At 34.9% G+C, this 12,571-nt stretch overlaps 1 protein-coding gene across 1 annotated transcript; it reads left to right on the forward strand.

The window, feature by feature from the left end:
- The first annotated feature begins 33 nt into the window (after nucleotides 1–33).
- LOC136822365 (uncharacterized) lies at nucleotides 34–12,496 on the forward strand. The gene is made up of 11 exons (XM_067078602.1): nucleotides 34–325; nucleotides 3,329–3,519; nucleotides 3,758–3,963; nucleotides 4,441–4,794; nucleotides 4,986–5,147; nucleotides 5,455–5,593; nucleotides 7,120–7,270; nucleotides 7,930–8,183; nucleotides 9,181–9,264; nucleotides 10,320–10,445; nucleotides 11,460–12,496. The coding sequence occupies exons 1-11, from the start codon at nucleotides 90–92 to the stop codon at nucleotides 11,510–11,512; spliced, it is 1,956 nt and encodes a 651-aa protein (XP_066934703.1). The 5' UTR covers nucleotides 34–89; the 3' UTR covers nucleotides 11,513–12,496.
- Nucleotides 12,497–12,571: the final 75 nt, after the last annotated feature.

A 12,571-nucleotide genomic window follows, 5' to 3' on the forward strand; every position in this document is an offset into this window, starting at 1 on the left:
GATTTTTGAAAAAAATTAAAAACTTTCTAAACAAAAAAAAATTGGTCATCTATGTTTGTTCATACCTTCTGAGAAGCCAAACCAAAAAGATGACTGGCTGGCAAATTTTAGCATTGGTATTTTTCATGTGTACCTGTTCAGCATTTCCTTTGTTAAATGAGAAATACTGGATGACAGATAACTTATCTGAGAGACGACTGAGTGTAGTTTTTCTTGGAGATGATTGGGATGACAAGATATATATTTTTCGCTGTTCTCTTGGAAAACTTCAATGGACAGTTACAAGTAATGCCATTTCCCCTCATGTTTACCTAAAAGTCACATGGTAAGAAATTTTTCTTTGAAACTGTTATACAAATGGTGTGAAGGAGGAATATATCTGCGCTGGGAACTAATTTCATAGTTGCCAAGTCTCTCAAAATATTATTGAATTGGGGGTTCTAGAAGGCAGAGCCTCCTATGAAAAATTTTTAACATCGATTTGACGGTAAAATTACAAAAACATATCTAGTATTAATTGCTTTTTCTTTATCATTCACCTATCATCTTCATCCATCATATCATATGTTATTCATTATTGGTTGTATTTTGTCATTTTTGCGTAACTTTGAGCATAATAGTAAATATTAAAATATACAAAAATACACATGGGATGCAGGCGTACAACAAGACAAAAGGTCAATTTTGCAAGAGTTTTCTGGCTGGAGTTTTCCGGAGCAGCTAAAAAACACTATTTTACTCTCCGGAAAGTTCTGGAGCTCTTCCGGTGCTTCCAGAGCAAGTGATTTTTAACACATTCTATAAAACCTTTTATACAGTATAGACCTAACTCTTCATACAAAATTACGGGAAACACATATTTGCACTTTGTACCCTTTGCTGCATGCCAGCACTTAAGCTGAAGTCCCGGAAAAGCAAAAAAACTAGGACAGTGCCGTTATCATTATTAATTTTGTTAGATCTGACAAAGTGATGTTTGTGAGTGCACTTTATTGTTTTGATTCCCATTGAAGAATCATATTCTGGTTTTTATGTTAGTAGATGCTATTTTAGAGCTTTTAAACATGGTTACAAAAAATATTCAAAATATTAATATGATGGTTCAGTCATTAATGAAATTGAATTTGTCACATTATATTCGAAAGCATCCACTGGTCGAAATATCGAAAAAATTAAAAAACATGAGGTTTCATACTTCCATGAGTCGACTGATTTTTTTGAAATATGCGCAGACGCAGTTTGTTTTCACACGATTAGCACAACGAGTGCTATTGTAATTACCTTAAGTGGATAAATTTTTGTGTGGATTAATTTTCACGGTTTTCGAAACATTTTGAAGGCCTTTAATTCACGAAAATTAGTCCACTCAAAATTATTTGGAATTTTACAATCACGAAAATAAAAGTAGACTTTCTAGAAAACATGTTACAATCAAAAAATGTTACGAGTTCAACTCTTCATTTCAATTATAAACTTTAGTAACCACCTAAAAGTACCGTGAAGTCGGGTAACTTGCATCAGTGGAGGGAAACTTGCATAGCCATCAAATGACTGACCAATCAAAGCAGCAAAATTTCAAAACAAATGAACTACGCGGCTCCACTCGCAGATCTACTCTAACATTTTTGTTTTGATTTAACTTTGTATTTTAATGACCAGACAGGTCATTCATTTGAGGGCTATGCATGTTTTCCTCCACTGATGCAAAGTTACCCGATCTCACAGTACTTTCTTTGAGTTTTTTGAAAGCTTTTGATAGACTTTGTCTGCCTTTGTTCAATTAAAAAACACACATCTCTTTTCTAGTTACAATTTATATAGTCGTGAAATTAAATAAAGAAGGCCATTTTCGCAAAATTTAATCGATGCGAAAATTTTAAAGACCCTTGATTCACGAAATTTAATCCATGCGAAATCTTTAAACTCTCGTCTCGCGAAAATTAGTACACGCAAAAATTTATCCACTTAAGGTATATTGTGGATATCTTGCTCCGGTGCAGATCAATCGCCGAAAATCTAGCTCCGGAATCTTCCGGTGTTCCGGATCACTAAAAAACAGCACTTTTTGCACCGGACGTTTCCGGAGCGCCGAGAGGGTCCTGCTGGACACTTGAACTATGTATTTTTTTGCACTGCATACATATTATAGCAGCAAAAAGTTGGAACACTAATTTTTACTTTTGTTGGATTTTATTTAAAATGCAAAATTTGTATATATTGAACCAGGATCAGTGCATAGACCTTTTGCTAGGCATAAAGTCATGTCGAAAAGCTAATTAAAAACTCCAAACATCAGAACAACTACACAATCGCACTAAAAACACTTAGAGTCCTGGGAAGGACGAAACACGTGTCTGCAGATAGATGCAAGTACACAAATTTATAAAGTTTCGCAACTTAAAAAATTTTTTTTTTTAAATACAGTTTTATTGGTTCAATTGATTAAGTCTGGTACATGGAAACAAGATATTATGGGATTTTGATTTCGTTTTTAGTGGTTGCATTTTTAATCTCAAGACAAAGACTTAGCAACAGGGTTTTTGTGTCTTGATAACATAATTTTCTTGCGTGCACAGTAAACCTCTGAAGGTGCTTGAAAATTAACTATCTAGGAAGAAAATAGCCACTTTCATGACAAAATCTTGTTATGAGCCACAATGTCAAAAACTAGCCACAATGTCTTTTTTCTGGTACAACGTCCTAGTATTTTAAACATGTTCTACGCAAATTTGCTGTCATTCCTGCTGTCCTTGTGAAATTGAGATTGCTGTGTAGAAAAGAATGAATATCTGATGACCTCAGGTTCTTGCCCATAGTTAGGGGTTTATGCAAAAAAAAAACAAAATTTTTCAAATCTACCATTTGGATTGAACCTATGAAAGTAAAACTTTCACGTCTGTTCACTTTTTTCTACAAAATCTTCAAAATGAAAATATATTCATGATTGTAAATGTTTTTCGAATTCAAAGATTTTTTGCTGCAATTAGTTGACAATCTAACTTCTGCATCAACTGCCCACTTTCGTCAGGTAAAGAATTAAAATGAGAAAAAGCCTATATGTATCTATATTGTATCCTTCAAAGCAAAATAGTGGTAACCATGCTCATGACAATTCCAGTCTAAAACTCTCAAAGAGCATCTAGTATAATTAAAACCAGTGTCAGGGTCAGAAGACTATGATTGGAACCTTTTTTTTATTCACCCAGTTTGTTCACTTTCAATGTTGTTTACAGCAATTTTATATTTTTGAGATATATTTTCTGTCTTTAAAAGAAGAAGGAGAATCAAATCAGAGTAATATCAATCAGCTTTTTTGATTCTACTACAGGACAGATATTGAAACACCACAACCTTGTCTATCAAATCCTGTAACATTAGATGGTCCTTCAAACACAACTTATGTTTTGTATCAAGATGTTGGTGGACAAGTTTTTGGAACAGAAGCTGTCTTAAAAAGCAAATCCACACCTCAATATGGAAAATGGTTTAATGTTGGTGGAACACTTCCTTTTAGTGAAGGTCAGATTATTTCTATGTCTTTTTAGCTTCTGGATACAGGTTGACATAGTCCTTCTATAATGAATAAACCTTTTTGATTTCTGTGTTCTGGGTTTTAAAAATAAAATTCGAGTTAACACAAATTAAAACTCAGATTGTTTAAAAAATATATATATCATTAACAAACAACTTTTCAGGTTAAAATTAATTTATGTAATAATTATGTAGACTCAACATGATTGTATTTTCCAAATTACAGGTCATGAAGTGTATGGATATGACAGTCTTATCATCAAAGAATTTCAAAACAAGCCTTACATTTTTGCACGATCACAATCTAATAATTCTAATCTTTGTTGGTCAACACTAGAAAAGGACACGTCATCTTCAAAATGGAAACTGATCGGTGGTACCAAAACAATACCTAAAACTGATGTTGCTGTAGCTTACAATTCATTTACAAAGGTAAACAAACAGTTTAAGGGCTATTCCAGGAAATTTCTAAGCTTGAGTCTAAGCCCGATCAGAATGAATCACGGCACTCTTAGGTCATCAGTTGTTGTATCCAGACAAAAATGAGCGTGACATAACGTACCCCTTCCTCTTTAACACAATGAAACATTTTCAAGCAACAGGGTAAATAAGTTTGGAAAGTTTAACTTCAGCTTGAGAAAACAAAAACCTCGAAAATCCTTATCCTAAGGTTGTGATTTGGGGACTAAATGAAAGCCAATTGAAGCTATATGTTGCACGTCAGCCATGAAGGCCATTCTCGTTCCCTTGTCAGCCAATGGTTTAGTATAAGATTTAAATCTAAGCAAGATTTTGCTCTCCTTTAATCTGCTGTTATTCTTTTGAACATTGTGTTAATGATAATGATTGAGTTTTTAAAGCGATATAAAATATATAAATTTATTTGTTTTTATTTTCTATCCGTACAAGCTTATGGATGCCTTCATGGTTGGCACAGATGGTTACTTGTATCGAACTTGGCAATTAAGTTTTGATAGATGGGCTGATTGGGATAAGACAGGATATAGTGCACCAAAGTCTGTACATGCTCCAGTTGTCCATCAAATGGGGTACAACATCTTCAATGGCAAACTGAATGTATTTGTTCATGGTACTGATGGCAAACTACACCACATTTCTCAGACAACCTGTGATGGAGTACCTAATCCATGGGGATGGTGCACATGGGGACTTTGGCATTCAATTTCAGGAGATATCCCTGCAAACAGTCATTTTCCTGCAAATTCCTTGAGCATTGGAAATAATCTTCACCTAGGAATCGAGGTAATGTGTTTCAATCCCAGTTGATATTATACACTAATATACTCTACGTTTTGCAATGAATATCATATCATTCTTCATTGTTTTTTGAAGAGTCTTATTATTGTGATTCTTGCTTCATAAACTTTGTTAGGAAAAAATATTTTGAATTTGACCTCAGTTTTACCAAGTCAATGATTTCAATTTACTTGCAGGTTTTCTCAGTTGATGGTGATGGTCAACTGAATCGAATATGGCAAATGCAACGTGCCAAAGACTACAGTCCTTGGGAACATGTGACAGACACCAAGGAATATAAAATTAGTAGTTTGCCAGCTATTGTTAATGATGCTTCTGGATGGTGGTCAGCATATTCTGTAAGAAGAGTTATTTCAAAAAGGAATTTATTTTACATTGAATGTTTGCTAGATAGTGTTAGTGCTTTTAGTGTTTTAGCAGGAAAATTTGACGATTTCACTTAATACAGTGTAGTCTCCATAAATCGAACCCACACGGGGAATACAAATTTGTTCGAGTTAAAGAAAATTTCGAATTACGGAGTAAGGTTTACAAGGCATTTTTAACTGAAATGACCATAAAACTTGTTCGAGTTTTAAGAAGAAATTCAAGTTTCAGAGACTCTACTGTATGATATGTTTTCAAAGTTTTGATTCTAATTAACAGATGGATTCTGATGGCAACTTGATTATTGTCAATCAAGACCGTAAAATGACTGTCACACCGTCCACCATTGCATCAGGCAGTGACTTGACTGTCACATGGAACATGCCCAAAGATGAAGCTTCAAACAAAGATTGGATTGGTAGGACACTCACTATTTTTGTCTAGAAGTTTCAAGTTGCCCTAAAATCTTATTGCTCTTCAATTCTTTGAACATTTAAAGAAAGATATCAGGTCTGTGAAAGCCGTTATGATATTGTTTTTTCGTTTAGTAAAAATGTAATTTCTCTGATTCTTGATATTCATGGCGCAATTTTTTATACAGAAACACACGAAAAACGCCGGGCGTTTACCACCAGTTGTTTTTTAACTGTTTTTTTTAATGTCCACTCTTCTTGACATGGCTTTTCCTAATTTTGAGTACTGTTACAGTAACAAAAAGTTTGAGAAAAGTGATCGATTTTACCTATCAATCAACTTGGTCAATGTTGTATTTAAAAAAACAATAATCTAAACAAAGTCACTTCCTGATTGTTTGAGAAATATATTGCGGTTTAATTTACAGAGGTGGTCTTTATACAAAAGTGGAAAATGTTTAAGGAGAAATTCGATATGAATGTTATGCCTTATCTGTGATGTAAATTATGAAAGACTCGTGTCATCTTTCAAGATCGAACAATTCTCTGTCGACTTTCATCATAACGAAAGGTCATAGAACCTTTCTATTGTGAAAGGTAGCTCCCCGAAAGTTATTTTATATGCTTGCTTGACCTGATTGAAACTCGATTGATCTTGAGAAAAAATCAAACAATTTCAATCTCAGTCCCTCGGTGAGATTGATGTCTTTTTATACAATAAAACGTATATTATATTCAATAGGTATTTGTTGGTTATTGGATTTATTAACCCTCGGTGGTATATATTCAAATCGGCTTCGCCGTATTGAATATTGCATTACCTCGGGCTAATAAATCTAAATAACCGACTTTTATCTATCGGATATCTGCTTTTTGTATAAGATACATGCATTATAATAGATACAGTAATTCAGTAATGAAGATTGAACTTCGATCTATGTTCTGGCAATTCGGATTTAGGTTTGAAATATTCCACTCCGCTCGAAACTCCTTGAAAAATGAAAATGTTTTGATATTTTGATGAATAAACTCTTCAAATTTATGAAAGCAAAGACAATCTTTTCAATGCTTTATTTGAAACATCGGCAAAAAGCCTTATCATTTGGAGTTACTTAATCGTGTCAATTGGGCTCGTCCATTAAAAACCCAAACAGGGGGTGGTGACGAACCTTTTCAAGCCAAAAAAGAAATATTGGAAATGTGTAGATACCCCCTAGAAAATGGTAAGATTTGGAAAAAAGCCTTGAAAAATCGTTTTTATACAGTAATGTTGGATGAACCAAAAATTACCCCCTTCTTTTACCCCCTGGAAATTTTACAATGACCTTTTACCCCCTGGAAAATGAAAAAATGGAACCCCCTGGAACTTCCTCTCAGGCTACCCCAGGACATGTTCGTCCATGGATATAAACCGGAATGGCCCATTACTGGCCTCAGCAAAAAACTCTTTCAAAATTTCAGCAACGAAGTAACTATATTATCGATGGATGATAGATTAAACTTTTAATTGTATTTTTGATTTTTTTTTCAGGAATCTATCCACAAGGGGTGACGAATCGTGCTTACGTTGATTATGTGTACGTCGGTGGTACACAAAATCCGATGTCGGAAATTATTACCGACGGAAGTGTCAAATTGAAAATGGTTTCTTTGCCAACTGGTACATACGATATTCGATATCTGTAAGTTGCGGTGCTATGATCGTTAAACTTATTTTACCAGCATCAAAACGTAAACGAAGAGAAGTAATAAGCACGAGGAAAATTTTTTTTTCGAATTAAGGAAATTTCGAGTTGTGAGTAAGGGTTATAAGGCATAAGGGATAACTAAACTTGTTCTAGTTAAGGAGACATTCGAGTTATGGAGGTTCGAGCTAAAGAGTCTCTTTCCAATGCTCCTTGACTGACCAGGTCTTTAATAAACAAATGGATTCTCTGTCAGAGGTTATTTATTACTTGTTGGAACGCTTCTATTCCTCTACCCATCACTATAGGCCATTCGTCTGAGTAAGCACCGTGATGGGGTTTGTCGCTTGCTTTGCGTGAGAAATTTCATTCGGTCTAACCAAGTCATTACGTGTTACCTTTTAAACCTCTTTGTCCAGTGCTCTTTTATCAGCAGTGTACGTTGTCTTATATACGCTGTTACCTTAAAGAGGAAATTTTCGTGGGATTTAATTGCACAGTTCACAGCTCAAAATTTGGAAGTTTCGTGGAATTTAATTTCGCAGCTCTTTTTTATTACAATATACAGCTTATTTTGCCCAAAAAAAACAATTAAGGTTAGCTTAGGTGAACGTTACGTAGAACTTGGAAATAACGTTGTTTTATAATCCTTTTAGTGTGGATAAACGTTACGTAGCTGCTTCATCGACCACGTTCACCGTCACCAACGGGCCTGCGGAAGAGGAATGGGTACAGATTTTCCGTGGTATTTTCAAAGGTTTGAACATCAGTGCTATCGACGTTAAGACTTGCGTAAAGGATGCAACGAACATTCCCGTTCATTTCAAAGCTTCTTTCCAGGCTTTCGAAGATCGAGCAATCTTTAAAGGATTGCAATTGATGGGGGCTGCCATACACGATGTTACTGCCGGTATGAATGTTTTATTTTCGTATTTATAGTGGAGTCTCCATAGTAAATAGTAAGTTTGTGACCGCAGTCGAGAGCGACCCGAAGGTAGGGGAGGGCGCCACTCCTTTCCCTGGATTTCTCCACTCACCCTTGATCCGTCTCTTTTGTTGCTGAGCATCAAGCAGAGAGGCGTCAAGTACCATTTTGGGAATTTTTGGTATGACCTGGCTGGGGATCGAACCCACAACCTTGCGCACCGTAGCTGGATGCTCTACCTCTATGCTACGGAGTCTCCATAACTTGAACACTCACGGGGATCACAAATTTGTTCGAGATGTGAAGTAATGTTTAGAGGACGTTGTTAAATGAACGAGTTAAAGGGACGAGTTAACTTTGTTTGAGTTAAGGAGAAAATCTAGTTATAGAGGTTCGATTTACTAATTACTTAATTTATATAAGCTCATAGATATGGCACTCATCTTGTAAGAAATCGACCAGTACATAACTACTAACTTTTGAGCAAAACTCATTCGTCGTTTACTTGAAGTTACAGGCGAGGGTTGATTTATTTCTAACACCGCAATAAAACTGATAGCCTCTTATACCAACCAAACGTTTCATTTGTTGACCACGCGGTCGTCTACAGGCTAACAAAAACGACCAATATAAAAATAAGGTTTTGAGGATAATTTGGCAACGTTTGAAAGCTTGTGACTAACTCAATCACGCTTTATCGAGGGACAGGTGGATGGATAACGGAACGTGTAATAAATTACAAAATAAAAAGATCGCCCTAACAGGGCTTCCTTAAGGGAACTAATTTTCGTGGGAACTAATTTTGCTTTTTTCGTGGTTTTGCGGAGAGCCTGCGAATTGGTCATTTTTCATCTAAAAATTTGAAATATCCCTGGAAAAGTGTCCAAAATAGGGCAAAACCGCTAAAGTTAGTTCCTGATAAAAATTAGTTCCCTTAAATTAACCTCATAATAATTGATCGCTCCTCGATTCTCTCTTCCAGGTATGAACGACTGTGGTGTAGAACGAGCTATTACTGGAAGAATCAAAACTTTTGCCATGGACATGATGGCCTGTGTAGATAAAGGTTTGTCTTAAAATTCCTGAAAAACGATATTCTTAAGAGTTTAAGAAACAATGGTCAACGGAAGGTTTTTCGTCTCAGATTTCACACAGCAATTAGCATATATTCTTGAAATTTTGGTGAATTAGTTTGATTTTGAGACGGAAACAGGGGGGGGGGCACGCAGTTACTACAAGACATGATGTGTAGTAAGTGCTTTTTCAACACTTTTTTTCAGGACCACCACCCTTTGCAGTTACTACACCTTGGTAGTAACTGTTTTCAGAAAAGATTTCCAGGTACCACCCCTGTTTTTGAGTGATATCATCAAAAACATGCTCGAAATTACCCAAAATTGCGATTATTTTTCAATGTAAAGCCATTTTTGTGCTAGATTCTTTTAATTTACTTGGTTAACAGCTGTTGAGAACATTTTAATGATAATTAGGGAAAGCATAATTTCAAAGTTGGGTCTGAGAAGAATTTTTTTCGTCCATTCATAACAAAAATTTTTTTTTAACAAAGAATTTTTTCACAAAAAAATTCATTTTTTGTGAAACATTTTGAAAGTTCTTTAAAAAGAATTAAAATATAAGCACTTACTACACCAAAAGTGCTAGTTTTAGTGCTCGGCACCACCCCCAAACAGCAGTTACTACACTGTGTAGTAACTGTTTTCATAACTTCTGAATACAGTACACCACACGGTAGTAAGTGTCATACTGTCTTGTATGTAGTAACTGCGTGCCCCCCCCTGACGGAAAAGCCATTTTATGCACACTGAGACGGAAGAATTTTTAACATAGAAAAAGTGAACAAGGTTTGAAAGAATTAGTCTTCTTGTTCAATGCATTTATTCCGGCTTTAACATTTCCAATAAAAGGGGGATAATCACATTCTCATAATTTTGGTAAATTGTACGTCTAAAAACATAAAAAGGGTGAATGAAGGTAAATATTAACAAACGGGGGTCGTACTAGATAAGGTTCAGTGACTCTAAATAAGATCCCTGGGTTTTCGATACAAGACCATTTCTTCGGCACGTGAAAGTAAATCATAAATTTTTCATTGTCTTACAGGAAGTTGCGTGCATTTCTTTGTGGATATAGCGAAAGAACTGTTGGTACTTTACGAGAATGTGTACGAAATTTACGGCGATATTCGTGGGGCTTCGAACAGCTTCGATTACAAGTTTTACGCTCAAGGTATTGTCAAATTTTTATAAATGTCTAAATGTATTTGAGACAACCCGCACGTAAACAGGTCTTTCCAAGCAAGGTCGACTCCCTTTCCAGGGGTTTATCCCTTTCTCCCTTATTTGATGGTAAGTTGTGACTGAATAACTATTCTAACAATATTCCAAGAGAAATCCAAAATTTAAAGCGCCAAAAACGCTATATTGCCTGAGCCGTGTGTTTTAGCCTTGTGAATACGGGCTTTGTTAACTAGGCTAGGATTTCACCAAATGATGAGGTTAAAATGTTTGTTCATATACTTAAGGAACTCTTATTTTAAGAAAAACTAAATTTTAAAAGTAATGGACTTACCTTGGAGAGCGACGACTTACCACGAAAATTGTTTCGCATAAAGCATTCTGAAACACCCACAAAGATCCTACTCTGTTCTTATTGATAAAAATTAAATGCTAGATATCAACGATAACGAGACGAATAACTTGAAAGACTCCTTCTACGAACAAAACTTTACCAATAAATCCTGGCTCGAATTATTTCCATTTCCGAGAAAAATCTTTTTTTTTAGTTTTTTGTTTTAGTTTTTACTTTCGGTTTTCCTTTCGCAATAAATATCAATTCTGAGAATCGGAATTAGACAAGCTGGCTACTTACTACCGAGAATTTACATATCTTGTTTCCTGGAAAATCTCTCAATAGCTAAATACATTTATTATTCAGATTACTCATCATTCAGCCTTCATTTACAATACATGTTTTTTCTTTTATAAGCTTAACGTTTATAAGCATATGCAGGCTCAGTTTTTGGTACCTAAACAATGGCTCTATTGTTTGAGAACAATAGAATGCTAAGCATAATACGAGTCTGATATATGGACAGACACTTGCTTATAAAAAAAAACATGTATGGCGTGGACATCCTCCAACCCCCCCCCCCCCATATTCAATTTTTTTTCTGGACAAGACCCTAGTATCTTTTTGATGATAGTAAAAGATGACTTTCTTATTTTTTATAATTTACCACAGGTGGGGTGAACATTGGACGTGTCATCAACGCATGTATCGAGTTACCAAGATAAACTCTCCAAAAACAAATGGTTAACGGTAACACAGATCTGTAAAGCCCGAAGGGCTAGATCCGCGGCCTTTATAAAAAAAGTGGAGCAAGTTTTGGTAAGATTTCCTACCAAAGAAATCACGTGACAGCAAGAATTTCACTACTTTCTCGGGCTCCAAAAACAATTAAAATGCTATTTCCTATCTATTGGCACGAAATTTAAAAATTCGAATCTCTGCTTCACTTTTTTTGCTGGAGAAAGCTTAAAGTTTCTTATCTAGCCCTTCGGGCTTTACAGATATCTGTGGACGGAAAAACCTTCCCTCGGATGGATGTCGTATCAACAAATTTCTTTGATTTAGATTGTAAAGTAAAAATGGAAGTTTTTATTAGGATCCAACTACGTCGACTTCGTGTAATTTTTACACAAAAGCATACGCTGGTACCTTATTACACGAATATTACAAGGCAAGTATTCAACGGCCTTGAAATTAACACGCAAAAAAATAACACGAATTTTATTTGCTTTTTCAAGGACACCACAGCTGGTTTTAATTAAAGGGGTTTTAATTAACAAGAAGTTTCTTAATTCGTGTTAATTACATGTCTACTTATTTTCGTGCAATAAGGTAGTATAGATATGGTGGGTAAAATCTTCTTTTCATCTTCTTAACAACACTTGGAAAATAGTCGGAAAAATACTTGGGAAAAAATGAATATCTTTAAGTGACCCTCAAACACTTTTTCTCACTAGTCCAGATGAAGCAATTTAATTTTATATAACTACCCTAGACTACCCCCTAAGGGCCCTTTAATTTCTTAAATGAATTAGAAAACTGAAATTTTTAGAAATATATTTTAATAATTATGCACTTTTATGAAAAGTCTTTTTTATATATACTACGTTAGCACTAAAAATAAAATTTATATCTTAAACGCTCTTTTTTGTAAGAATTTTATAAAATAATTAACTGGAATTAAAAAGGCTTTTAGTTTTTAATCAAAATATTTCAACAGTTGTTCGAACCTAGTCCCATAGTTCGCTGTTTTATGATTACGATAACGCACATTTTTCTCACAA

The sequence above is a fragment of the Clytia hemisphaerica genome, unplaced genomic scaffold (genome assembly GCF_902728285.1).
Source record: "Clytia hemisphaerica strain Z4C2 unplaced genomic scaffold, Clytia hemisphaerica genome assembly, whole genome shotgun sequence".
NCBI lineage: Eukaryota > Metazoa > Cnidaria > Hydrozoa > Leptothecata > Clytiidae > Clytia > Clytia hemisphaerica.

Bases quoted from the DNA above. Each gene is read 5' to 3' on its own strand.
- LOC136822365 (XM_067078602.1), top strand. From the start codon at position 90: ATGACTGGCTGGCAAATTTTAGCATTGGTATTTTTCATGTGTACCTGT. The intron at 326-3,328 runs GTAAGAAATTTT...ATTCTACTACAG, and splicing joins GTTTACCTAAAAGTCACATG to GACAGATATTGAAACACCAC. The intron at 3,520-3,757 runs GTCAGATTATTT...TCCAAATTACAG, and splicing joins AACACTTCCTTTTAGTGAAG to GTCATGAAGTGTATGGATAT.